The 27,249-nt window shown below is 57.0% G+C and overlaps 1 protein-coding gene across 3 annotated transcripts; it reads left to right on the top strand.

Annotated features, from left to right (window-relative positions):
• Window positions 1-1,429: 1,429 nt before the first annotated feature.
• Window positions 1,430-25,411, top strand: CSNK1E (casein kinase 1 epsilon). 3 transcript variants are annotated; one of them, XM_060025661.1, is made up of 11 exons: window positions 1,430-1,668; window positions 5,169-5,256; window positions 13,536-13,646; window positions 13,764-13,912; window positions 15,227-15,455; window positions 16,476-16,646; window positions 17,944-18,092; window positions 22,248-22,440; window positions 22,540-22,679; window positions 23,278-23,340; window positions 24,231-25,411. In XM_060025661.1, exons 2-10 carry the CDS (start codon window positions 5,181-5,183, stop codon window positions 23,308-23,310), a joined length of 1,251 nt encoding a protein of 416 aa, XP_059881644.1. In that variant the 5' UTR covers window positions 1,430-1,668; window positions 5,169-5,180; the 3' UTR covers window positions 23,311-23,340; window positions 24,231-25,411. The 3 variants fall into 3 exon arrangements, with proteins under 3 accessions (XP_059881644.1, XP_059881646.1, XP_059881645.1); XM_060025662.1 differs by lacking the exon at window positions 1,430-1,668 and adding an exon at window positions 2,315-3,041; XM_060025663.1 differs by lacking the exons at window positions 22,248-22,440; window positions 22,540-22,679; window positions 23,278-23,340; window positions 24,231-25,411 and adding an exon at window positions 18,929-20,650.
• Window positions 25,412-27,249: the final 1,838 nt, after the last annotated feature.

Below are 27,249 nucleotides of genomic sequence, written 5' to 3'. Positions count from 1 at the left end.
TAACAGAACAAAAGAAATAACGAAAAACACCATGCAAGCCAAGCAAAGCCCACCACTTTTGCTGGTGACCCTCTTCTCGGCAAAAGTGGCTTTGAGGGCAGATCCCCAGCTGACTGCCCCAGGCCTCTCCTGGGAGGCTTGTCCTCACTCTCCTGCTTTTGGAAGTGAGATCGTGATAGACTCATTTTCCCAGGGACCCATGAGAGAACAGAGCCATCTCGTGCTGTGTGGTCCCAGGCCAACCCCTTCCTGTCTCTGGTCTGCAGTTTCCTGGGCTCTGAAAGAAGAAACCAGTCTGTGGGGCTCCTGACAGTTTGGAGAGTGTGTGTGACTAAGTCCCTCAGGCTCAAAGGAAGGTGTGATTGTTCTTGAAGTGACTCTTCCCAGGAACCTTGCTTCTGGGACGGATGCAGTGCACTCCAGCATTTTGTGTGTCCACAGCCACAGTTGTGTGCGTGAATGGATGTGTGTCATAATTTGGAGCTTTGCATGGTACAGTGTAAATATCATTTTAATAACTCTGCCCTGGAATCTTTCATCGCCTGCTCTGGAAGCCAGTAGGAAGCCTTAATTAATTCTCGGTGACCTGGGGAGGGACGGGTGTTCCCTCCCGATTTGCAGATAAGGAAACCCCAGCCCAGAGCTGGGCGGGGACTTGGCTGAATGTGCACCACTTGGGGGACCCTGGCTCAAGTGTTGGCTCCATGGCAGTGTGTGGGGTCTCTCATTAAACGAGTGAGGACAGGATTGGGTTGGAGGTCAGCTCTGTACCCATCAGTTTAAACTGCCGGAAGAGGAAGAAGGGTGAAGAAAAAGGTCTTTGCATTTGTTTTTTCCATGGGAGCAGAGCGCAGCATAGCCCCAGCTACCTCTCTGGGCCGTTTGTCAATATCCCTCCGTCTCTTGGTGTCGGGTCAAATCGCTGGCCCCTGAGTCAACCTGGCCTGTGTGCTCTGCAGCACTCAGAGTCCCGAGGCGGAGTGTCCCCCAACACTGTAAACATTCTCCTTTTGCAAACACCGGCCTTCAGAGGGGCCCACTACTAGGGTGTGAGAGGAGAGAGAACCGGGCAGAGGGGAGAGGAGTGTTTGGGTCTAGAAGAACCCAGCTTTTTGTGCGCCCTCCTCCTCCCCACCCCCTCCCAGGTTTTTCCACCTGTGCCTCCACTGGATCAGGGTGTCAGTGTCTGTGTGCGCTCCTCGGCCCCACACGTAAGGCCCCGTTCCTGCAAGGTGCTCCTCGTGAGGCTGGGGGGCCGTGTTTCCTGGCTGCGGGGCCCCCAGCGTCCCCGGGAGCGGAGGGCGCGGGCCCTTTAAATCCTCCAGGGCGGCGGCGGCGGGCCCGGGATGACATCAGCGGGCGGGCCCGGGGCTCAATGGGAGCCGGCGGGCGCGCGCCAGGCGGGAGCGCGCGAGCCGGCGGCGGGGGCGGTCGGGCAGAAGGGCCGGGAGGAGGGAGGCGGCGTCGGCTGCGCTGAGATCCCAGAGCCTGAGCCCGGCCGGGACGAGCGGAGCGGAGCGCGGCGGCAGCGGCGGTGGCGGCGGCTGGGCCAGGAGAGGCTGGCGCGCCCGGCGGCTCTGCGAATCCTCCGGCATCCGCCCAGGCGGGCCGCCCCCGCCCGCGGCAGCTCCCCGAGCAGCGGCCCGGCACCGGCGCCTTCCCGGCGGGGTAAATATTGGGGGGCCGCGGGCCCGCGGAGGGGCGCAAACCTGGGGGGAAACGGGGCTCCCTCCGCCTCTTTGTTTTTGCGCGAGAGGGAGGGGAGGAGAGGGCGGACACACGCGCGTTCGCACTCGGGTATGGGGGGGCTGCCCGGGCGCCGCCCGCTCGGCCCGGCGAGGACAAAGGCGCGACTGGGGACGAGGAGGAGGAGGGTGACTATTATTTTGCAGACTTGCCCGGGGGAGGCCCCCCCAGTCCGGCCCGCCTCCCCCTCCCCCAGCTGGACCGTTCAAGGCCCCAGCCAGCCGGGGCGGCCACCCCAGGCTGCGATTTGGGGACGCTGAGGGAGGGGGTCCGGGACTGGGGTGCTGGGGTGCACCCGATACTGTTGATTCGGAATTCTCTCCCAAACCCTGGGGCTTCGGTAGGGTTCACCAGAGCATTAGCAGAGCCCCCAACCCCTTCGCTCCTGGCCTGGGTGCTCCAGACCTGGGGGTCAGCAAGGCTGCTCTCCCGCATGTTGGCTGGGGGCGCTTGGGGGGCCCTGGGGTGATGGGGTGTGTGGTCACCCAGCCACCGATTCTGTTTTCCTTTGTGGAGAGAAAGAAAGGGGTGGCGGTTATTTATCAGATCGGATTCTCCCGTTTCTGCGTGTGAGAAATCCATGTTTTGCAAGTCCCTGTGGAACATAAAACTATGTTTGTGCCCGGGTGTCCTTAGAGAGAGGATTCCCAAGCTCTTCACGCCCAAACTCAAAGTGGGGTGAGCCCCCTCCCCAACTTTTTCCCTTAGTTTTCTTGCATATTTTCTTTTTGGATCAGCCTTCGTCAGGGAGATAGATTTGGGAACAGGGGAAGGGGATCCTGAGTGTCTAAGTTGCACCCAATAAATGCCTGTTTGGGGCTCCTTTGCCTGGGTGTCTGGGATGTTCCTCCACTTTTTATTTTAATGGTCCAGGGACAAGGGCCCTGGCTGGGGAGGGGGGTGGGCAGGGAGTAAGAAAACTGCCCATGTGCCGTTCTGCTTGGTAGTTTGTCTAATTTTTTTTAACCAGTTGAAACTCCGGAATCTTCATGTCCGCCTTTTTTTTTTTTTCTCTTCGTTTATTCCAACGCCAACCCCCCACCCCGCCCCCCAAAGGAGAGAAGCAGCAAAGAACTGGAAAGCCTCTTCCATTCCTGACTCAAGCCTCTCTCCTCTCCTCTGGGAGGCTTTTGGGGAGACAGTGCTGGGACAGTCTAGGCTCTCCTTGGGGCCCTGGCCCCCCGGGTGTAGGAGGGACGCTGGCGGGTCTGGGTGGTAGCCCAGAAAAGTGGTGGTTGCCTGCAGGGCTGATTGCTTGCTCCCTCTCTTCTCTGCCCTTCTCTGCCGACAGCCCGGTGAGTGGGGAGGGGTTGGGGGGTCATGTGCAGTGTATTTATGTAAGACACCCAGACGGAGGGCACGGGTATTTATATAACCCGGCGTGGGTATTTATGTAATATAGGATGCGGGTGTATTTATGTTCCTTTCCTAACCTGCGGCTTTCCCGGCTGCCATGTGTGGTCTCTGAATTGGCCTTGGCGGAAGACGGACGGGGCCGGGGCGGGGGGGGGGGGGGGGGGTTGTTTGTGTGTGTACACACCCGCCCGCCCCCCACCCCCTTCCCCAAGCAGGGCTCACAGTGTATGTCTGCGTTTCTTTCTTCCTTTGGAGTGTACACGCGGGCCGATGTGTGTGTGAGGTGTGTGGCATGTGAGTTTCCCGCATATGTGGAGTGTGTTCTGCTGGCAGCCCTGACACCTCAGCTGGGACTGGCCAGGCATGTGGGCAGAGGCCCTTGGTGGAGAGCCCGGAGTTTGGCTGGCGCTGGGTGGAGCTCCTTCCTTGTGACCATTGGTGAAGGGCTAGTGGCGGCTCCCTGGGAACTAGTGCTGGGGCTGGGTGTCTCTCCTGGGCAGGAGCTATTGGCTCCTTGCCTCCGCTGGGGTGGAGAGCTCCAGCCTGACCAACTGTGGAACAAAGCCCTCCCGTCTCCCCTCCTGGGTGGGTCTGGCTTTTGGGGTAGTACTTGGCATGGGGAAGGGGCAGAGCCTCTGTGCCGCACACAGCTGCTTTTCCACCTTCCTGTTTTGTTTGCCTCCTGGCCCTGGCATGAAATAGGTCCTGTTTGAGAGGGTGGAGGCTGCCAGGTAGGGCAGCAGGAACCCTGTCTGGGTCTTAGGGGAGGAAACTGTCACTAACTTGCTGCTGGGGTGGGGTGGGGAGCAGGTGGCGTGTCCTCCCTGGGCCTCAGTTCCCTGTCTGCAGGGAGCGGCACCTCTTTATAGTTTTCTGCACTTGCCCTCTCGTAGACCCTCTGAGATCTTAGGGATCCCCCATCCCTCTCCTTATTTCATAGGCCAACCCTCCCCATCCCCCAGAGCAAAAACCACCTCCTCCTGGCCTTTTGAGTTTCCTCCTCTGCTGCCCAGACCTTTGCCCCAGACCAGAGCAGAGGCATCCCTACCAGGGTGGCCCCTGATGTTCCGTGAGCTTGGACACCCAGGGTGGGGCACAGGAAGGAGGGAAGTGCTCAGGCCAGCGCTTTCCCCCCAGACCTCCTCCCACACCACAGAAGCTGGTCCTTCAGCTCAAAACCTGGCTTTGGTCCCCTCAGTTGCTCTGCAGGGCCCTCTTAGGAGACCCTCCTAATCTGGAAGAAAACCAGCCCCGAACTGTTCATCCAAAGAGATCCTTGCAGAGAGTCCTTTGTGAGGTTCTTGGTGTTGTGAGGTCGAGAGAGGGAGAGGACCAGAAGGTGGATGTTCTGGGGGCCCCTTTCTTGCCTTCCCTGTGAGTTGGGGAGGAGACCTCTCTGGCGGGGCACACTGCAGACTTGCAAGGTCTGCCTCTGGGAAGACCAGCCCAGGCTGTGAAGAACTGGCCTCCAATTCTTGGTGCTGGAAGCTGGAGGCCTGGGGTAAGGATGGGGGCACGGGGATCCTGTCAGTCCTGATGGGGCTGAGGAACTCCTTTGGTGACAGTTCAAGCTGTCCTCCTATCCCTGGAGGTTGGAATTTGCTGGTGGTTGCCATGGCCGCACCCCCAGGGTGACCAGCTCCTGCATCCCACCTCCCCATCACGCCCTTTGTCCTTGATTTTCCTATCAGAGTCTTTGCCCATTGTGACTGGCCTGCCTCTGAGAGGCTCCTATCGGAGGGTCCCTGAACGAGTAACCCCCGAGGAGATGCTTGCTTTGCTCTTTTCCTCCTGGGCCTTGTCTCTAGTCCCCATTCTGCCTGGCTACACTGACACCTGTTCTAATAGCCTCAGCACAGGTGGAGGCTATTGGGCTTCCTGACACCTGGTTGCTCTTAGGCAAAGCAAGGCCAAATCCCTTCCTGGACGGTGGGAGGGAGGATGGTGGTGTCCTAAGTTTCTCGTGGCTTTTCCTGACCTTTGGTGGGGGAAGAGTGGGCTCCGGGGGCTAGCCCCCTTCCCAGCTTCCCTCTTCTCTGACCCTGTGTCTCTGCTTACTTCTGCAGCAAGAGTGAACCATGGAGCTACGTGTGGGGAACAAGTACCGCCTGGGCCGGAAGATCGGGAGCGGGTCCTTCGGAGATATCTACCTAGGTGAGTGTTTCTGGCTCCAGCTCAGTGACTCTGGAGGCCCTGGGACAGCCCTGGGCACTAGGAGGAAAGATGCCAACATTTCATGCTTTGAAGTCAGAACGTGGCTCTGGTGGCATGTTTTGGTCATTTTGTCCCCAGGACCATCCCAGGTGGGGAGGGAAGCAGCAGGCTGGGGGTGAGGCAGGCCGAGGGGCTCCTCAGTCAGGGCAGGATGGGGTTCCCACTTGCTGCAGTCTGGGCAGAGGAGTGTATTTTTAACTCTGGTTTCTAGCTGCAGATGAGCTGGGTCTCCAGCTGGGCGTGGGAAAACGCAAGCTGGGTTAGCACCCCTGTCTCTTGTCTCCTGGGGGAAGGATGCTGGTGGACAGAAGAGGCTTGAGCAAGCTGATTGCTCCCAGCTAGGCCCCCTCCCTGTGGTCCGGCCTCTTGGAATTCAGCCCAGGAAGGCTTCGGAATGACGCAGGCTCCCCCGTAACCTCAGGGCTGGGGCGGGGGTCGGTCTTAGCTTTTAGGATCTCTCTCCCTGGATGTGCTTCCTGTTGAAAGTCTGAGTTTGCTCTCTTGTTGATTAAACAAATCACTGATATCTCACCCCGTCCTTGACCCAGGAGAATGCCCCTTTCTCAGCTGCCCTGGGGGTGCGGGGGCACGGTCAGGGGGCGCGGCCCTTCCTTGGCAGTCGTTGGTCTGGAGGGGAGGGACTGTGTTGGTAATCGTGAATTGGAGTTGTTAGAGCAAGGTGGCAGCCCCTGGGGTTTCTCCCCATTCCTGTCCCTGTGCCCTTGGAAGCATCTGTGCCTCTGTTTCCCTCCTGAGAAAAGAACAATAAGTCAGTTCTGTCCCAGGCAGAGGAAACTGACAGGTCAGTGTGCCCTGCTTGTTGCTTCAGAACTCGGGGGGTTTCTCTTACTCAGTGATCTGGGTCCCTGCCCTCTTAGGGTATGAAATCTGCTTCTCAGTGAGCTGCCCCTTCCCCATCAGAGGGGAGGGGGATACGTATGCCCACACTCTCTGGACAGTACTCAGGCTGGGCTGGGCCCTGTTTGAATGCCGTCTTCCCTCACAACAGCCTCTAGAGATGGTGCCGAGCTGTCCCTGCTTCACACATTGAGACGGGGGCGGCACAATCAAGTTGGCCACCGAGGCTTCTCTCCAAAACTAGAAAAGACAGGGAATTCCCTGGTGGTCCAGTGGTTAGGACTCCGCACTTTCACTGCCAAGGGTGCGGGTTTGATCCCTGGTTGGAGAAGTAAGATCCCGCAAGCCGTGTGGCGTGGCCAAAAAAGAAAAGAAAACAAACAAACAAACTAGAAAAGGCAAACTTCCTACCCACAGCCCTCCACGGGAGTGAGAGTGTAGAGGACAAAACGTGGGAGAGAGCCGTCAGCCCTGGCTTTGCGCGGTTGGTGAAGGTTGTGTGGTACTGCTGCCTGGCCCACGAAGGACTTTCATGAGGCACAAGTGAAAGGGGCGCGTGGGAACGCATCTTGTAAACTGTAAAGTGCCAGCCAGATGTGCAGGTCATTGTCAGACACCTAGTAGATCACCCTCCTGTAAGCACTGCAGAGCTCAGAACAGAGGGAAGGAACAGTGCGGGCTGGAGCTGTTTGAAAGGTTTGCTCTGTGACTCTGAGCTCCTCTGGGGGGAGGCGGGGAGGCGTTGGGTTGTGTCCACCTTCTCGCCCCAGCGCCCAGCACGTGGGGGCTCAGTGAAGGCCCTTCACATGAATGAATGAGGAAATGGGGGCTGTGACGTGCAGAGGCCTGTGAAGCGGCTTCACTTACGGCAGGAGAGAAGAAGGTGGGGATGTGGGGGCAAGTTCAGGTCCCCAGTCGATCTCTCATGTGCTGTGTGACCTGGGATCTGAGCCTCAGCCTCTCTCCCTGAGCCTCAGCATTCTCATCTGTGAAGGGGGTGCCCATCTCCTTACTGTCTGTGAAATTGGGGTGGGTATAAAGGACCCTCTTATCATGGAGGCTTTGGGCTCAGGACTGAAGCCTGGAGCCACTGGCTTGAGGGCAAAGGGCAGGGAGAGGCAGCTTTGGGCTGGTGCATACCTGCTGCTAGACAACACCCAGCCCCAGGCCTTCTCTTTGCAGAAGGGAAACTGAGGCCCATAGATGGAGGGGCAACCCAAGGTCATTCAGAAAGTCAGTGTCCCTGGTCCCTGTGGTGGGACCTTGCTGGGGACAGTACTTCCTGTTTATCCAGTAATCATCTAGTTCATTTTTTAAAAAATATATTTATTTATTTATTTTTGGTTGCATTGGGTCTTAGTTGCTGCGCACGGGCTTTCTCTAGTTGCGGCGAGTGGGGGCTACTCCTCGTTGCGGTGAGTGGGCTTCTCATTGCGGTGGCTTCTCTTGTTGCGGAGCATGGGCTCTAGGCGCGCGGGCTTCAGTAGTTGTGGCACGAGGGCTCAGTAGTTGTGGCACGCGGGCTCTAGAGCTCAGGCTTAGTAGCTGTGGCGCACGGGCTTAGTTGCTCTGCGGCATGTGGGATCTTCCCGGACCAGGGCTCGAACCCATGTCCCTTACATTGGCAGGCGGATTCTTAACCACTGCGCCACCAGAGAAGCCCCCATCTAGTTCATTTTAAAAACTAGGTCCGGGTTTACTCCCCTTTGTACAGGCTTTGGAGTAAATTCTACCAGGGTTTAGGTACTGGCGTTTCTTTTCCTCACTGTATGCCCCTGAGCAAGTGATGACCTCTGCCAGCCTTGGCTTCCGCATCTGTAAAATGGAGTTGCGAGGCCTCCAGGGTGGTGAGAAGTAGTGAGATCACAGCATGCAAAAACTGCACATGCTTGGCCCTGCAGTGGTGCTTTTATGTTGTGTCTGTCCCCCAACCCTCAGTCTTGGTTAGGATTTGCTACTGTCAGGAACTGGGTCCTTTTGGGCCTGAGCTGGGGGCTGGGGAGCTGGTTCTCTGCTGGCTGCACAGGCCTCGGGGACCCTGGCCTGATGCAGTGTCCTGCCAGCTCCTTCCCGGGCCCCTCTCACTGGTGTGGGGATGGTAGTGATTGTAGGGCCTCCCCGGCTGGCCTCACTGGCTCCCTTTGTTCAAAGCTCTGGCCACATTCTTGTCACTGGTGCCAGTGCCAGGGCCTGACTCCAGATGGCCTCTGCAGGTGGGGCTGGGCGCGGCCTGCAGGCCCTGCTTTCCAGGATCGACTGAAGGCGAGCACATTTGTGGATGTGGCCGCAAGGCCTATACTCCTCTTCCAGCGCCTCCTCCCTCTCCCCTCGGCATCGTGCGGGGCCAGCTCTGGTAGGGCCTCACCTTGGCTGCATGGGGTCTGGCAGTGGCCGAGCCTGTGCCACCCACTCTACCAGCCGCTGGCCATGTGCCTCAGGAGCTCTCTAGACCTCTTAGTCTCTGGTCCTCAGTTGCAGATGGGGTGATGGTGTGGGTACTGCCCACCTGCAGTCCCGCCCGGCCCCCGATTGTACCGTCTGTGAGTGAGCCCCCGCCTCAGCTTGATCCTCCCCCTCCCCACCTAGAACTTGCCGAGCTCCCAGACCCTCTAGGGCTGGCCAGGTCTGAGCCCTTCTCTACGTCCAAGTTTGTTTTCCACACTGGCTCGTCCCCCGACAGGGCTGCTCGTTCTCCGAGGGGCCACCTCTGCCGCCTTTGCCTGGCACTTTTCACTTAATCAAAGTTATCCTTTGTTGTTCCCACGGAAGGTGAGCTGAGCTCCTCCAGGGCAGGGCTGCCTCAGGTGGCCCAGGGCTCGGTATGCGTCTGGTGATTGAATGAATGAGATGCTAGGGAACTGGAGTAGAGAAAAAAGCAGGGGTTCTAGAGACTAAGTTTCAGATCCTGGCTCTGCCCCAGCCAGTTCTGTGTGACCTCAGGCCAGTTACATATCCTCTCTGAGCCTCAGGTCAGTGGTTGTGAGAAGTGAGGGAGGTCAGAGAGGACTGGCAGCTTCCTGGTAGAGTTCAGAGGCAGTGCAGGGGTCTGGTGGTGGTGGGACCCGTAGGCAGCTGTGACAGCTTTCCAGCAGTTGCTTGGGGTCAGAAGCCTTTGCCTAACAGCTTAGGTCCCTGTTCAGGGAAGTTGTGTGGCATTTGGTCATTGACCTTTGGTGTCTCCGTTTCCTCGTATGATACAAACAGTAGTACTGGCAGGATGGTGTAAGAGCTCAAGGGGACAAAGGGCTTTTCCCCTCCACCTCCCCATTTCGGGAAGGGGCGTTCTCCGGGCACCTCTGCTCCCTGCACAATCTGCTGAGTCATAAGTGCTGAAGGCCCTGCATCATCCAGTGTCTCTTGGTCTCTTCCCCCTGCCTGGGCGGGGCCGCCATCGACCGGACAATTGCAGCAGCCTCCTTCCGGGTCCCACCCCCCACACACCTCAAGTCCTCTCCAGTCCTTTCGAATACACCAGTGGGTCTCAACAAGGGGAGGGAGGCCAGATTTTGTCTCACAGGGGTTGTTCGGCAAGGTCTGGAGACATTGTTGGTTGTTTCACCTCAGCGTGGGGGTGTGCTGCTGGCAGCGAGTGGGTAGAGTCAGGGATGCTGGTAAACACCCTGCGGTGCACAGGACTGCCCCGGAGCAGAGCGTCTGCAGTGCCTCTGGAGTCTCAGGCTCATGGCCAGGATCGTAGCTTGGCATCTGAGCCCCTTCCCATCTCCCCCTGACTCACCTCTTCCACTGTCTTCTTCAGCCACCTCGAGCTCCAGCTGCACCAGACCACCCAGCGTTCACTGCACCCGCTCCCGTCGGGCCTTTGCACGTGCTGTGGCCGCAGTCTGGGATGGTCCTGCTCACACAGCAGGAGCCCTTGCAGCCTTTCCTCCCACTGCATGGCCAGTGGACTGCAGTGAGCCCCAGCTCCCCCCACCCCCATCCTCACTGTCGCCTGGAAACGTGTGAGGCTCTCCCCAGTGATGAGTTTTGACGTGTCAAAAGCACTTTACAGTTTGCAAAGCACTTTCTCTCCCATGGCTCACTGGATTTGGGAATCCACTTTTTTTTTATTTTTAAGTGGTTCAGAAATGAAAACACAAAACCAAAAACCAAAACACAAAAACATGCTAAGTGAAAGAAGCCAGTCACAAAAGATCACATATTCTATGATTCTCTTTATATGAAATATCAGGAGTAGGCACGTCCATAGAGGCAGAAAGTGGATTAGTGGTTGCCTAGAGCTGGGGCGTTGGGGGAGATGGGGAGCGACCACTAAGAGATGCAGGTGTTTTAGGGATGGTGAAAGTGTTCTAAAATTGATTGTGGTGTTGGTTACATGACCTTGTGAATATACTGAAAACCACTGAATTGTACACTTTAAAGAAGTGATTGTGTAGAATGTGAATTATGTCTCAACAAAGGTGTTGAAAAAAATGACAAGACGTAACATGGTATCAGAGAAGTGTCCTTTTCCCCTCCTGTCCTCATCCAACCCTGCCCCGTCTTGACTGGTTTCTCATGTTCCTTTTGAGTGTTTCTTTATGTTGATACAAACAAACACAGATACATATTGTTTCCGCACTTTTTTCTTGAGCCACTGAAAGGAGAGCATATAATACATACTGTTCTGTACTTTGCTTTTTCACTTCCTGTATCTTTGAGATCTTTCCACTTCTGCACCGAGAGAGCTTCCTCTTTTCTTTCTCCATTGTGTTCCGTTTTATGCATGGGCCTTTCTTTATTTAACCAGTCCCCACTGCTGGACATTTGGGTTGTTTCCAAGCTTTTACTGTTGCAAACAGCCTAAGTGGACAGCCTCGTCCAGGCCTTATTTTGCGCTGTGCGAGGGTATCGAGTAAAGTCCCCAGAGGGGGAGCTGGAGGGAGCCGAGAGGCCTTGCAGCCAGGCTTCCCCGGTTCACACGGCGACTGCGGGGGAGGAGTGACCCCTCCCACCGAGAGCGCAGACCAGCTCGGGTGGACGTGGTCTTTTAATATTTATTTGTTCATTTATTGTGGCTGCTCTGGGTCTTGGTTGCGGTCCTCGGGGTCCTTAGTTGCAGCATGCCTGCAGTACCTAGTTCCCCGACCAGGATCGAAACCGGGCCGTCTGCATTGGGAACTCGGAGTCTCACCCGCTAGACAACCAGGGAAGTCCCTGAGTAAGCCATTTTTATACTAATGATTTCTTTCTTTCTCTGTGAAGTGTGTGTTTGAATCCTTTACCCTGTTTCCTATGGAGTCATTGGTCCTTTTCCTACTGCTTTGTGGGTGCTCACTGTATATTAGTGTGATGTTAGCTCTTTGCTATTGATAAGCATGTGCACTATTTCTTAGGACTTTGTTTCTGGTGTTTTTGCCGTGGAGAGGGATTCCTTTTTTTGGAGGAGGGAAGGGAGCCTTTTTTTTTTTTTCTTTAATGGCTTCTGGATTTTAAGTCAGGATAAAAAGCCTTGCCTACTCCCAAATTAAAAGGCAGTGCTCCTTTCTTCTAACATCTCGTTGTTTTACTTTTTTATTAAATGTATAAAACATGTCCATGGTATAAGGCATCCTTCCCAACACCCAGTTGGAGGGGGACATACCTGTCACCTTGAAGGCCCCTGGTACCCCACCCCACCCCGTCCCGCCCTCTGCTTCCCCCACACAGAGGTAAGCACTATCTTGACATTTTAAGTTATTCTCTTCTGTTAGTTTTATTGCATGTTTATATCCCTAAACTATATATATTTCAGTGTTGTGTGTTTTGAAATTGAGACAATTAGAACTGTGCTTGCATCCTTCTGTCTCTTCCTTCCTCTTTTTTTTTTCCTTAAATTGAGGTGAAATTCACACAACATAAAATTAACCATTTTAAAAGTACACAAGTTAGTGGTATTTAGTACAGCCCCAGTGTTGTGCGGCCGTCATCCCTACCTAGTTCCAAGACGTTTTCATCACCCAGAAGAAAACCCTGCACCTATTAAGCAGGCCCATCCTATCTCCCCCTGCCCCCAGCCTGCGGCAACCACCAGTCCACTCTTTGTCTCCATGGATTCATCTGTTCTGGGCATTTCATACAATGGAATCAGACAGTATTTCTTTGCCCTTCGGTGTGTGACTTATTCACTGAGCGTAGTGTTTTTAAGGTTCACTGATGTCACAGCATGTGTCAGTGCGCCGTTCCTTCTCAGGGACAGGCAGAGTCTGCTGTCCACGCCTCTTTTGATGGACGTTCAGGTGTCTCCACCTTCTGGCTCTTGTGAACGGTGCTGCTCCTTGCTGTCTGCACTCAGGGTTCAGATGCTGAGAGCCACCCGCTTAGCCATCGTGTATGCCTTCCACTGCCTGTGGCATCCCCGGGGCGCTTGCACCACCCTGTAGCCATCCTTCTGGTGCTGGACTTTGTGGTCTTTGTTGCTGTGCAGGTCCTTCGTGTCCTCCCGGTGCTCACGGTTCTGAAGGGCACACACTTGGGAGTGGACTGGCTTGGCCAAGGGTTTGTGTGTGTTCAGCTTTACCAGGTAGAGGCCAACCTGGTTTCCGAAGTGGCTGAGCCAACTTACACTCCGATTTTTTCCCCCCGTACTATATTTTGCTCCACTTCGGACTTCCGCTGCGTGCTGTGAGCTGGGCTGTCTTTTCTCAGATGCCAGTTATTCCAAGGACGTTTGTTGCGTAGCCCCATCTCGTCCCCTGATTTGAGGTGCCGGCGTTATCCTGCCTGTCCTCAGTTCTTCCAGTCGTTGTGCCCTCCTCCGGACTTCCTCTGTTGTCTGTGTGCTAAGACTACACCGTTCAGTTGGGGCAGCTCAGTCCCGCTTGGCCCCAAGAAGGAGCCGGCCTCTCAGCCTAGCCCCCAGCCCTCCAAGTCAGCCCACCCCTTACTGTAGCTGGGGAGACTGAGGCCAGGTGCGGCGGGGATTTGGGTCTTTCTTGAGACAGCCTTGCCCCCCTCCCTTCTCTCCTCCTCATCCCCACACCCCAGTGACCTTACCTGTCTTCAGCTCGGGAGTCCTCAGTAGCTCCCACGCTCCAGGATGAAGTTCCCCTTACTGGTCTGTGAGCGTTTTTCGGCTGTGCCCTGACCCCCCTTGCATCCAGCCTTCCTGCTGCCCCAGCCTCCGGTTCTCTGAATGGTCCATAGCCCTCACCTCCTTCCCCTGGCATGAGCTGCAGCTCTGGCTCTCCCCTCCCACCCAGGCTGGGTCGGGTGCCTGCTCTGTGTCCCACAGTCCCTCCGCTTCCCTTGGATACAGTGCCGGGCCCTCTGCACAGCCTCCCCCAAGGGGCGCTGAGCTGCTTGGGGGCAGACACTTAGTTGGTCCTGGTCTGGTGCTGCCTGCCCAGCCGAGTGTGACCCCGGTCCCTTGCCCCTGGCAGGTGCCAACATCGCCTCTGGTGAAGAAGTTGCCATCAAGCTCGAGTGTGTGAAAACGAAGCACCCCCAGCTGCACATCGAGAGCAAGTTCTACAAGATGATGCAGGGGGGAGGTGAGGGCTGGAGGGGGCGGGGCCTGAGGAGCTCTGTGCACTTGCACACGTGGGAGGGGCCCTGGGGCTGGGCGGGGTGGGGAGTGACCGACCCTGACAGCCCTGCGTCCCCCGCAGTGGGAATCCCGTCCATCAAGTGGTGCGGAGCCGAGGGAGACTACAATGTGATGGTCATGGAGCTGCTGGGGCCCAGCCTCGAGGACCTCTTCAACTTCTGCTCCCGCAAGTTCAGCCTCAAGACGGTGCTGCTCCTGGCCGACCAGATGGTGAGTCCCCCACCTACCCACTCGGGCTGGGGACTGGGCTCCCAGCTTCCCTTCCAACCTCCCCTGCCCCGTCGTGCCAGTGGGCACTGGGTACCCAGCTGGAGGATGCTGGAGCCAGGAGGCAGTGACAGCGACGTAGGACGGGCCTGGTTCCTGGACCAGGACCGCGGGACCTTGACCATCAGCCATGGTTGGGGGGTAGGTAGGGAGGGGGTATTAAAATGCAGGCTCCCAGTTTCCACTCCAGACCTGCTCGGTTGGGCTTCCGGGCAAGGCCTGGGACCCTGCCCTCAGGTGAGCGTAAAGCCTGTCGTCACACAGACCTGGGTCCTGTCCCCGTGGGGTGACTGTAGGTGAGCTGCTGGGCTTCCGTCTCCTCAGGAGCGTCTTCCCTTTGCTGGGTTGTTGTGCAGTCACCTGGGACGCCACACGGTGCCTGGACCAGAGCAGGAGCCCATGGACAAGCAATGCTTAGGTCCTCAATCCCTTTATAAGTTCAAGGGAGGAAAATTTTAGGAAAAGAAGATTTAAAAAGCATAGAATTCTAGCCCTGGAATGCTACGTGGAGATCTTGTTACGTAGGGGTCTGTAGCTGTGGCTGCCCTCCAGAACGGCTGCAGACATCCTCCAGTTTTAGGCTAGATGTGTGTGTGCAGAGGAGGGTTGTTAGATTCTCACGGGACGGGAGACTCAAAAAGGGTTTAGGAGAGACTCAGAAGCCTGAGGCCCAGGGAGGGCACCAACCTGCCAGAGGACCTATTGTGTGCCTATATGTTAATTTAAGTTTCTAACACATTGTTTAAAGGACAAGGGCCTGTGTGTCCGCCTTACTTTGGTGTCCTCTGGAAGCCAGGGGACAAATCCTGTCGGTGTGCTCCATCTCTGTCACCCCTGCCAAGTTTAGGGTTCACTGGTCCTCCTGTTCCCCCCAGCCTGGTTGCCAGAACAGCCTTCGAGATGCCTCTTTGGTCCCTTGAGGGCCTCTCATGTCCTCTGTGGTGTAGAGCCAGGCAGGTGAGGCCTGAATGCCTTTCTGGGCTTCATTTCTAGATCTTGCCATTCGCTTTCCTGCCTTGCTCTCTTTCCTTTGTCACAGCAAACTTGATGAACTCTTCCTTCAGAGTTCCTCTCTACTGTCACTTCCTCCAGGAAGCCTTCCGTGACCTGACCCTTGAAATCATCATACATGGTGATTGCAGACTGATCTGGCCCTCCCCCCGGCCCGTGGCAGGGACCACGGATGTGTTTTCCATCTGTACGGCCCCAGCCCCTCTGTGGAACATGTGCTGAACGACTTGCTCTCCCCTCCCCCAGATCAGCCGCATTGAATACATCCACTCCAAGAACTTCATACACCGGGACGTCAAGCCCGACAACTTCCTCATGGGGCTGGGGAAGAAGGGCAACCTGGTGTACATCATTGACTTCGGCCTGGCCAAGAAGTACCGGGACGCCCGCACCCACCAGCACATCCCCTACCGGGAAAACAAGAACCTGACTGGCACTGCCCGCTATGCCTCCATCAACACCCACCTGGGCATCGGTGAGTGAGCGAGGCCCGGGAGCAGAGTACACCCACGGGCTGCTGGCCAGGACCCTGGCTTTCCTTCTGCAGCCTGGGTTTATTCCCCTGGCTGGCCGCACAGGCAGGTCTTCTCTTTCACAGGAAGAGCTGTGGGGTGCTGAGCACCCGCCCTCTCGTGCCTTACTCATCCCCGCAGCAGCCTTGGTGCGCAAGGCTGTTTCCCCATTTTTTTTTTTTTTATAAATTTATTTATTTACTTTTGACTGCCTTGGATCTTCGTTGCTGTGCACAGCCCTTCTTTAGTTGCAGCAAGCGGGGGCTACTCTTCGTTGTGGTACGCGGGCTTCTCACTGCGGTGGCTTCTCTTGTTGCAGAGCACAGGCTCTAGGCGCGCGGGCTTCAGTAGTTGCGGCACGAGGGCTCAGTAGTTGTGGCTCGCAGGCTCTAGAGCGCAGGCTCAGTAGTTGGCGCAAGGGCTTAGTTGCTCTGTGGCATGTGGGATCTTCCTGGACAAGGGCTCGAACCTGTGTACCCTGCATCGGCAGGCGGATTCTTAACCACTGCACCACCAGGGAAGCCCTGTTTCCTCATTTTTACGTGTGGGGAATGCTGGCTCACCGTGTGACACAGGTCGCTTAAGGTCATACAGCTTAGCAAGTGCCAAAGTCAGAACTGGCCCCAGCCCTGTCTGATGCCACTGCTCGAGCCTTATCCACAGGGTGGGCCAGGCAAGAAGGCCCTGGGGTGCCTACTGCATAGTTGCTGAATGAATGAGAGCCTGAGCTGGAAAAACTAGGCCTAGGTTGTGTTGGAAAAGCTCAGCCTCAGGGCCCTTCTCTGTAGAAGGGGGTGATAACAGTGCCTGTTCGTAGTGGGGCTGCAGCAAGCCAGCATGTGACAAGGGGGGGCTCGTGCTGGGTGCACTGGCGGGGGTCGTTCCCCTCAATCAAGGAGCATGTCCTGGAGAAGGGGGTCCTGACTCCCGCCAGCCGGGAGCCCAAGTGGACCCTGCCCCTCACCTCGTCCTTGACTCTGCAGAGCAAAGCCGTCGAGATGACCTGGAGAGTCTGGGCTACGTGCTCATGTACTTCAACCTGGGCTCCCTGCCCTGGCAGGGCCTCAAAGCGGCCACCAAGCGCCAGAAGTACGAGCGGATCAGCGAGAAGAAGATGTCGACGCCCATTGAGGTCCTCTGCAAAGGCTACCCCTGTGAGTAGCCCAGTGGGGCAGGTGGTTAGCCTGGGACCCCTGAGGCCCCTTCTGAGGGGCAGACGAGCCTGTCCTGGGCTACCACTGCCTGGCACCAGAACGTCAATCACAGGCTCTCCCACTGTTCAGGCACAGCTAGGAGGCCTGGCTGCTAAATAGCGAGTGTCCCCAACCCACACTCCGGCCTCACCTCGTAAGGGCTGAATGTCAGGAAGAACTCCGGACCTTCCTCTTCCTGGGAGTCTCCTTCACTACTCTCACGGAACACCTCACTTCTGACACTTCTGGTCACCAAAGGTCTGGGGTTCTTTCCCCCTCAGCAAGCCATTCTCTGACACCAGCCGGGTGTCCTAGAGTTTAACTCGGTTCCGACACTATCTCCCTGGAGGTAGTGTCAGATCCCACAGGGTAAGGGCTCAGTCCCACAAGGCTGTCCCCACCACACTTCAGATGCCGGTCACGAGTCCAGGTTGCCACCTGTGCGTCTGGTTGATGGGCTATAAATAAACCTGAGGTTCCCATGACTCCCTCCTTGGGTTTGATTAATTGGGCTCACACAAGTCAGGGAAGCACTTACTTGTTTACCAGTTTATTAAAGGATGTGGTAAAGGATACAGATGAACAGCCAGTGGAAGAGATAGGTAGGGTGAGGTTTGGGAGGGTCCCGAAAGCAGGAGCTTCTGTGCGTGGAGTTGGGGGGTGTCACCCTCCTGATGTGGATGTGTTCACCAACTGGGAAGCTCTCCAAACCCCATGCTATTGGGATGTTCATGGAGGCTTCATCACGTCGGCACGGGTGATCATAAACTCCATTGCCAGCCCCTCTCCCTTCTCTAGAGAAGTGGGTGGGGCTGAGGGCTGGAAATTCCAAGCTTCTGATCATGGATTGGTCTTTCTGCTGACCTGCCCCCATCCGGGAGCCCTAACCCAGAGTCTCCTCCTTAGAGCAAAAGGTGCTCCTACTGCTCTTACCACCTAGGCAGGCACAAGGGCTTTAGGGGCCCAGGGGCAGGAACCAATATATATATTTCCTGTTGTCTCACAAGGGTCCTCTCTTGCCTCTGATTTTCAGAGGAGGAAATGGAAGTTCTCCTCCTGTGGCTTAGAGTTCCCATCGGGCTCTTGACAGGCTGAAGTTCATAGATTGTTGTAGGGAGGACGGCCTCTTGGACCTTGTCTTGACCCCTCTTAGACCAGCAGTATCTGTAGGGACGGTGGCTGGGTGGGACTCCGCCGGCTGTTGGGGGCCCTGGGGGCACACGGGCCTCATGGTGACACCTTCTGTCCCCTCCACCAGCTGAGTTCTCAACATACCTCAACTTCTGCCGTTCGCTGCGGTTCGACGACAAGCCCGACTACTCCTACCTGCGCCAGCTCTTCCGCAACCTCTTCCACCGTCAGGGCTTCTCCTATGATTATGTCTTCGACTGGAACATGCTCAAATTCGTGAGTCACCTGGAGGCCGAGGCGGGCTTGGGGGACTGGATTGGGAAAGCCAACGTGACCCCGTAGCGGGTGGGGCTCCCGGAAGATGGGAGCTATGAGCCGGACAGTGCAGGTGACGTCACCGGGGTCCCGGAGCCCCCGTTCTCCTCCCACTCCAGCGTCATCTGTGCTGACGGCACATGCTGCTGCGGTCAGCGGGGCCCAGGCGGGGCACCACCTCCCACCACACCCAAGAGGGCCTGTTTGGGCCTCAAGTCCATCTTGGGTGCCTGGATGGGTGGGGCCCGGATGGCGCTGGTGGGCCCCCCTGCTGTCTTGATCGTGGCCTACACCATCCTGCTCTTGTTGCTCTGTACCTCCCAGGTGGCGGCCTTCACTGAGGCCCCCTTGGCCTGCCTGGACCCCTTCATTGTGGTTTCCTTCTTCCTGGTCATGGGACCCTGGGTCTTGCTAGGCGCCTCCTCTCTCTGTCTCTGTCTCTGTCTCTGTCTCTGTCTCGGTCTCTGTCTCTGTCTCTCTCTCTCTCTCTCTCAAGAGTCTTGGGGGTGGGGTGGGGAGAACTGTTGTAGTCAGCTGGGCCTAGAGCTCCGGAATCTGTGAAATCCTATGTCTTGTTTCCCATCTCTTCTGGAAAAGGGGGCTTCCTCGAGCCAGGCTCAGCCCCGTGACAGCGACGCTATTGCACTGCCCAGGCCCCGCCCCTGTGCCTGTGCCGGGTCCATGTACCCACCCACGTACTGGTAAGGATCCTCCAAGACCTGGCCTCCAAGACGTACCGCTCAGCGGGGTGAGCACAAGAGGCTGAGCCCCTGCTGTGCTCTCTCTGTCCCTTCCAGGTGCCTGGCACCCCTGGGCACCCAGGACCCTCCAGATAGGCCCATGGAGGAGCTGCCCGCCCCACACTCCTGGCCTGTGGTCTGGACCTCAGGGCCCCAGTTCTGACATCCCCAGCTGTGCCTGAGCCCACCGGGGCTAGGCCCAAGGAGACATCCCTTGGCATGGTGGGAGTACAGTGGAGAGGCATGATGGAGAAGGCCCCGCTGCGAGATTCTTGGGGACAAATCGGCTGCCTGATGAACAGAGCCTGAAGGAGGGACGATGTTCACTGCCCTGGAGGGGCCTGGTGGCAATGGGCCCCAGGAGCAGCCTCAAGCAGACCCTGTCGGTGGCCTCTGTATCGAACCTGAACTCATTAAACGCCGCTACCTGTACTGCGTTCCATCGTGGCGTGCCTCTTGGTGGGTGCCCTCGGCCTGCCCCACCAGATGCTCAGGACCGAGGCCTTGTTCTCCAGGACGCTGGGATCGGCACTTGGTCTTGTGCCCCTCCTCCCTCTGGCTCTCGAACAGTGGCCTGGTACTGTTCCCTAAGGAGTGGGGCAGAGGTTGGGGGTCCCACAGGCCGAAGGGCCCCAGGGGTGAGAGATGGGCAGTGGGGCACCTTTCACCCCAGACCTTCCGGCTGGGAGCACAGCTGAGGGCCCGGGGCCAGCTCTTCTTGCCCCAGGGCACTGCTCAGGGCACTGGGCACCCGCTCATCCATGTAGAAAGTCATTCCTGAGCCTGGTTCTGGGCTGAGTTTGGCCCTTTTCTCGGTATAGCTCCAGGAATGGATTTTGCATCGTCCAGGCCTGTGCCCTCCAACGTGGTAGCCACTGGCTACGTGTGGCTAATTTTTAATTAAAATTAATTAAAGCTGAAAACGTACTTCCTCAGTTGCATTTGGCACATTTAAAGTCCTCGGGAGCCACAAGCGGCTGGCTAGTGGCTGCCATGCCCAGCAAGGCGGATGTGAACATACCCATCATCACAGAAAGTTCTGTGGGACCTGCTACTCCAGATGGCTCCTCACAGAGCTGCTCGTGGGACCGTCCAGCCGACAAGATCTCGCCTCAAACCAGGCCGGGAGCACGCTCTCCACCCATTGCTGGCACGCTGACCCCTTCCTGGGATTCCCTTAGAGACAGGCCCTGGACTCAGAAGCTGAGCAAAGGCGCCAGCAGCCTTATCCTGCCCCGATCTCTGACTTGAGGGCCATCATACTGGATAATCGGGCACCTTTGACCCCATCACCACTGGAGTGAGCTCAACTGCCTCCCGCTGCCCCTGGCAGAAGTATCTGCAGACACATGGTGGAGACCGTCCACACTTTCACCTCGAGACCAAGCCCTTCCCACATCACCCCTTCCCCCCTGCAAGAAACCTTCATCAGCACCTACCAGCAGACTGGACACCATGCTGGACGCCGTGGGCCGCAGACTCTTCCATGGGAAGGATCCTGCCCTTGACTGAGAACTTCCCTCCTTGGAGTGGCCGCCTCGTATCGTTTGGCATCAGGGCCCTGGAATCCCCGGATACCTGGAGCCTGGGATGTTGCTCTCAGCACACAGAGCCACTGTGTTCCGAGGTCTAACTAGCTGGCCAGGTGGAAACTCGACACAGCCAGGACAGGGGTCCATACGACACTGGTGAATGCTTGTGTGACTCTGATGTTGACCTTTTTGTGTTTTCACATGGGCAAATAAAAAGCCGAGAGACCTCCCTGGTGTGCGTTTCTTGAGGCATCACTTGGGTTGGTTGGAAATGGAGAGAGTAGCTCACCTCAGCCTGCCGCAGGCCTGAGCCTGCCGTTGGCCTGAGCCTCCTGAGGCCACAAAGGGCAGGGGCTCCAGCCCTCCGCTCATCCACGGCCCCTGGGCTGTGCACCTCTGAGTGAATCCCTTGGCTTCACTGAGCCTGAGTTTCTCCCACCAGGGAGTGAGTTCATACCTGCCTTGTGGGGTTGATGTGCCCTCTGCCCATGGGATGGATGTTCAACGAGTGGCTGCTGCAGCTCATGTCATAGGTTTTGCTCTGCTTCTGGCCGGACATTCTCTTTGCCAATCTGTAATTGAGTGGGTGGGAACCCGGGGTGAGGAGTGGAGGTCGGGAGATGCTGCCCTGGTGCTTCCATCTTCCAGGCTTGTGGGTGGGAGGGCTGGGAATGTGCATCCCTAGAATGTTCTGCTAAGTGCTCTGGGGGTGCGGAGAGCAGAGCGGGACTGGGTGGCGGAAGCCTGGGTTCACACCCCAGCTCTGCTCTGAGCTGTGTGGCCCCAGGAGGGTCCTGAGGCCTCTCTGGGCCTCGGTTCTTCAGTAGGATTCAAGGATCATTCTGATTCCCAGCCGCTATCTCCCGGAATTGCTTCAAGTCAAAGGGCCACCCCTACCCCATCTCCCAAGGACAGCAGGGCCTTCTCTGCCAGTTCTCTGGGAGAGACAGGGTTGCAGGAGCCCGCACCCCGTGGCCCGTGAGCAGGCCCCCAACTCAGCCTGCAGGTCTCTCCACAGATGCGGCCCCCCTCATGCCAGCCCCCGCCCTTCCCTGTGGATGACCCCAGGACCAACTAGGTGACGCGGCCAGGCGCCGCTCCCATGCCGCACTCCTCTCTGGGCCTTCCTCCTTTCCTCCTGCACTGGGGGTGGCCGTGGCCAGACGGCAGAGCCCCCAGGGGCTCACGCACCCCTTCGCCACAGCCTGCCTGCTGGGCCTCTTTTTCTTCCATGGGGCATCTAGCCCATTCCTTCTCCAGCTCCCATCCCAAGGCAGGCAGCATCTGTGCGGGTCCCCCGGGCCTCTTGGTTGTGGTCCCCACAGCACCTGCCAGAAGCCATTGCCAGGTCCAGGGGCAGGGGAAGAACAGCCCTTCGAAAAGATTTCCTTGCTAGGCACTGGGAAGCCTGGTTTGAGTCCTGGCCCCACCTTCAGCTAGCCTTGTAACTCTCTCTCTGGGCCTCTGAACACGTGCCCTGCTGTATTTGGAAACCTTGAGGAGCTGGGGCCCCTCTGTACACGGAGGGGACCCAGGTTGGGAGGGCCACGGAGTACCCTTGGTTGTCTTGGGGCATGCGGCCTCCCTCTGCCCCTCGGGCCCAGCTTCCTCCTTCCGGACGGTTGTGTGGCTTTGTTTCTCTGTGCGGTGTGATCATGGGTCATTTCCAGGTCTCTTGGGCTTCCTGCTTTGTGGGGAGGAGGTCGGACCAGAGGGTTTCCGAGATGCCACTTCCCCAAGACGCCCACCTGGCCTGCCTCCCCCTGCTCTGACCCCGAGGGAGTGCCAGATCCCGGAGCACGCTGACCTCGCAGGGCTGACCAGGTCTCATGTCACACCCACAGGGTGCAGCCCGGAACCCCGAGGACGTGGACCGGGAGCGGCGAGAGCACGAGCGCGAGGAGAGGATGGGGCAGCTCCGGGGGTCCGCCACCCGGGCCCTGCCCCCTGGCCCGCCCACTGGGGCCACCGCCAGTCGGCTCCGCAGTGCGGCCGAGCCTGTAGCTTCCACCCCTGCCTCCCGCATCCAGCAAGCTGGTGAGCAGACACCTTGGACAGCGCGCGGGGCCCGGCGGGGGCGCGGGGCGGCCGGGGCCCCAGGTGCTGAGGGCAGCTTCCCCCCTCTTCGCCCTCCAGGCAATACTTCTCCCAGAGCGATCTCACGGGTCGACAGAGAGAGGAAGGTGAGCATGAGGCTACACAGGGGCGCACCCGCCAACGTCTCGTCCTCCGACCTCACTGGGCGGCAAGAGGTCTCCCGGATTTCAGCCTCACAGGTGAGCTGCCCTCACACCAGCCCTTCTGTGCCTCACAGCCGAGCCAGGAGAGGTAACCGCCCCAGCAGGCGGTAGAGCTGGAACCCAGCCCTCTGCCAGGGGCCCAGCCTGCGTGGGCGGCGGGGCGCTCACAGAGGAGGGGCTCGTGGTCCCTGCCATCAGCGAGCCCCCGCCGTCCCGGTCAGCACAGGATGGAGGGATGGGTGGACCCTGTCGGCTGGCCCCACTTAGGGGCCATGTTTGGGCTAGGGAAGTTGGGAAGGGGGAATCCGGGGTTGCCCGGGGAAGGGGTCCGGCAGAGGTGGGCAGGAGACCTGCTCTGGGCCTCCTGCCTATGGTGGAGGAGTCTCGGCAGGACAGGCTACAGGCTGGGAGTCCAGCGGCTCCATTCACGTGTGGCCTTGAGCAGCTGCTTTGCCGCTGGGGGCAGGGTTCTTGTCTTACAAAACAGAGACATCCTGGGTCCTTGAGATCACGTACCCCTGCCCTTGGCTTGAGGGGCTTGGGTTGGGGGTGGGGCTCCACGGTGGGGAGAGACTTGCCGAAGTGCCGTGGCCAGCAGCTCACCCCTCCCACCTTTCTGCCTCCCTTCCCAAAGACGAGCGTGCCCTTTGACCACCTCGGGAAGTGAGGAGCCACCAGCGGACCAGTATTTGCTTAGGTGAGCCGATGTCTGCTGCGGACGTAGCCCCGTCAGGTCTGGAAACGCCCACGGCCCCCTGGAGGAGCCCAGTGTGTGCGCTGACCGGGCCCGGCCCACGCCAGCTAACTTCTGCTGGAAAACTCCCTCTTGCGTGGGGCAGTCCTCCATCCCCGCTTTGCCTTAACTATTCTGGAAGGTTGGTAGCAGGGACTGAGCCCGGGGCCCCACACCGCGACCTTCCCCAGGGCTCTAGCCTTGTCCCAGCCTCTGGGCCGTTAAACGCTTCGTTCATGCAGAGCACGTAAGACAGGGCCCTGTACTCAGGAGTTTATCTGCTGTCAGAGAAGGGCCTTGGCGGCTCCGCAAGCCCAGGAGAGGCCCTCTGGCTAGTGTGGGCCTCCATGGAACTTGTGGCTGCCCGAGGCCTTGAGGTGGGATGTCGCAGCTCTGCACTCGGGCCCCGCTTGGGAACCCGCTTGGGGCTCCTCTGGCGGTACGTAGGGGGATGTCGGAGCTCCCTGGGGAACATGTACATGGCCGGCAGCGGCTTACATTTCACAGGCTTGACCTCGCACCAGGACATCTTGAGTACGATCTGCTTTTTGGAAATGTATTCCACAGGTAGCTCTGGGGCATAAATCGGAGTTGACCTTCGTCAGACCCCAGGCCCAGGAACCAGTCCATCCGTGGCAGGGTGGGGCAGATGTGTGGCTGGGGGTTGGCTGCTCACCGAAAGGAGGGAGGGAGGCTCTGTGTCTTTTCTGTGAAAGTGGAGCACCTACTCTGTGCCCCAGAGAGGGACCAGCTCAAAGCCTCGGGGGCAGGAAGACAGGAGCTGAAGGCCGCTGGCAGATGGGTGGCCAGAGGCAGATGTGCACCTGATCTGTCTTCTCTCTCCCCCTTTCTAGTGTCTTCACTGTATTTTCTTTTTAAAAAACAACAAAAAGATGGGGAAAAAAAAACCACTCGAACAAAAAGAAACAAAACCCAGCACAAAACCAACGATGGATTCTATTTCGAGTCTTTTTTTTTTCTTTTTTTTTTCTTTTTTTGCCAATGGCAAGAAGATGGGATGCCCTCGGCATAGAGGATCCTCGTCCCTTCGCACTTCCCGCAGCCCACTTCAGGCTGCCAAACGCTCCCAGACATCAGGCTCCACTTGGCGGACGCCACGGCCCTGCCACGGCCGCCGCCTGACATGGCTGGGAGGGGGACACTTCTGCACTGGAGCTGTAGCAGGTCCTCACGGGCCCTCAGGAGGTGGCCTGAGGAGCTGGGGGAATGGATTGGTTGGTCAGAGGCAGGTCCCACTGGGTATCCATGAGCCTTGGGACCACGGGAGACGTGTGCAGCCCCACCCCCCTGAGATGACGGCCACCGACTTTCTGTGTTGGGCTTTTGCCAGTGCCCCCCTCAGCGTTTGGGTCCCTTCTTTGCCTGTCCACAGAGACCTTGAGGAGGGGGTGGTGAGGCAGGGGGGCCAGGAGTCCTTGTGGGCGTGTGTGTATGTATCTGACCTGTATCTCCCAGGACAGCAGATGTGCCGCCCACCTGCCAGGCCGACTTTGTGTTCTCATGCCCCTGACGAGGACATGGGGGTGGGCGGTGACCTCCATGCCCCTCAAGGAGGGCACAGAGGGTCTTTGACACCACCGACCCCTGAGACTGTCATCAGCCTGTGGTCCCCCTTTTCTGGTCTTAGGGCAGAATCTGTGGAGACTCCTTCCAGAAGGCATCTGGCTCCTGGGTTATACATTAATTCCCTGGTCCTGACACTCACCTGGGCTCAGGCCTGGGCACTGGATTTATCCATCCTGCCTAGTTAACACTCGTTTTTACTTTATTTTTGTTTGTTTTTTTCCATGTGTGTATTTCCTAATTTATTTACCTCTGTTTCCCCTTTATTTTCTTTTTCTTTTTTTTTAATTAAAGAGCAAAGCTTTTTATTACTTTGTAATTTAAAAAACAAAAAAAATACTGATGAACTTTGGGGGGAATTTTGTACTTTTTTCCTGTGTAAATATTGGACTTTTTTGAGCTTTATTGTGGTTGTTAATTTGAAGTAATAAAGTAGAAAAGGATAAAGTGACATGGGCAGCCCTTGGTCCACCCACCTCTTTGCTCTGGGGGCTTCTGTCCAGCAGACCTGGGAGCCGGGGATGGCTGAGGACACCGGGGAGTACTTGGTACCTCCCTGGGACTGTTTTAACCCTGTGCTTCAAAGACCACACACAGACCACCTGGGGACCTCGTTAAAAAAAGCAGCTTCTGACTCAGGAGGGCTGGAGTGGGGCCTGAGAGTCCGCATCCGAACAAGTTCCAGGTGATGTCCACAGCCCAGGACCACACTGAATAGGAAAGTTCAAAACGCTCTTCATGTTATCTTATCCACAATTCTGAGTTATCTTAGCCATTAATTCTGAGTTAGGTGTTAATCTCCCTGCCTTCAGATGAAGAAACAGTGTGAACGTAAAATAACTTGCCCAAGACCACAGCTCTCCTGGGTCCAGTGGCACCTGTGCCACAGATGAGCCTGGGCAGTTCCTTCAGCCAAGCTTTGATAAAGGAACAGCCCTCAGCCTTGGCTGCCTTTGTCTGGCCAGCTTATAAAAGAATTTGTCTAGCAGTCCATGTTTATCCAGCACACATTACTTTCCTGGTTCTCATTCATTAACCCAGAAGCCACTGTTGCCACGATCTCCACTCACAGGCAACAGCTCAGCCTGGGGAGGGGGTGGAGGGCTCAGAGAGACCGCTTGTAAGTCCTGGGCGTCGCTCAAAACCCTCATAATTCAGGTCCCTTCCAGTGCTGGCGTTCGAAGACCCTATGACCCCACAGCCTGGCTCAGGCCTGGTAAAGGGTCTCCTTCTGGCCCTCCTTGTGAGGCTGAGGCAAAGGTGGGTCCTTATTCTTAACCACCAGGAGATGCCAGAGGGCCCTGCATTGTAGGCAGTGAACCACAGGGAGACCTGCCTTGGAGCAGGGTGACAGTGTAGTTGGTGATTCCTAGCCCCTCCCATCTGACACCAAACAGTGTGATGTTACCAACTGTGGGCCCTAAGGGGAAATACAAGGAGTTAATCTTTTTTTAAAAAAAATTTTAATTTATATATCTTTTGCAGTGAAAATCTTAGGTCCTATTAATACTAATGTGCTCATTTGCTGTATCCTATAATATACGTAAGTTTCAAAATTACAAATTTAATGTTACTGCTAAAAGTATACCTATGGATGGGAATTCCCTGGCTGTCCAGTGGTTAGGACTCCAAGCTCTCACTGCCGAGGGCCCAGGTTCAGTCCCTGGTCAGGAAACTAAGATCCCACAAGCCTTGTGGCCAAAAACAAACAACAAAAAAAAGTATACCTATGGAGTAAAAAGTTTTTTACAGGTTTTTTCTCCCCCTTAGAATGTATCTAAGGAAATACTGTCAGGGTATAGTGCCCAGAAGTAACTTGAAATTACTCTTTTCTCTGTGCTCTGTGTGGTTATTTTATTAATTTAAATAATGAATGGGTGGGGCTTCCCTGGTGGCACAGTGGTTAAGAATCCACCTGCCAAGGCAGGGGACACAGGTTTGAGCCCTGATCCGGGAAGTTCCCACGTGCCGTAGAGCAGCTAAGCCCCTGCAGCACAACTACTAAGCCTGCGTGCTGCAACTACTGAAGCCTGCGTGCCTAGAGGCCGTGCTCCGCAACAAGAGAAGCCACTGCAATGAGAAGCCCGCGCACCGCAACGAAGAGTAGCCCCACTCGCCGCAACTAAAGAAAGTCTGCACACAGCAACGAAGACCCAACGCAGCCAAAAATAAACAGATAAATAAATAAATAAATAAATTTAATTAAGAAGAAAAAAAATAATGAGTGGGCTTCCCTGGTGGCGCAGTCGTTAAGAATCCGCCTGCCAATGCAGGGGACGCGGGTTTGAG

This window comes from Delphinus delphis, chromosome 11 (assembly GCF_949987515.2).
Source record: "Delphinus delphis chromosome 11, mDelDel1.2, whole genome shotgun sequence".
Taxonomy (NCBI): domain Eukaryota; kingdom Metazoa; phylum Chordata; class Mammalia; order Artiodactyla; family Delphinidae; genus Delphinus; species Delphinus delphis.
Note: the sequence above shows the minus strand (reverse complement) of the source record. Positions and strands in the feature narration are given on the sequence as shown.

What these genes read in the sequence shown, in the direction of transcription:
- CSNK1E (XM_060025661.1), top strand. Translation starts at nt 5,181, where the DNA reads ATGGAGCTACGTGTGGGGAACAAGTACCGCCTGGGCCGGAAGATCGGG. An exon ending in CCTCTGCAAAGGCTACCCCT is followed by an intron (nt 16,647 to 17,943) that starts GTGAGTAGCCCA and finishes CCCCTCCACCAG; the next exon opens with CTGAGTTCTCAACATACCTC. An exon ending in CTCCCGCATCCAGCAAGCTG is followed by an intron (nt 22,441 to 22,539) that starts GTGAGCAGACAC and finishes TTCGCCCTCCAG; the next exon opens with GCAATACTTCTCCCAGAGCG.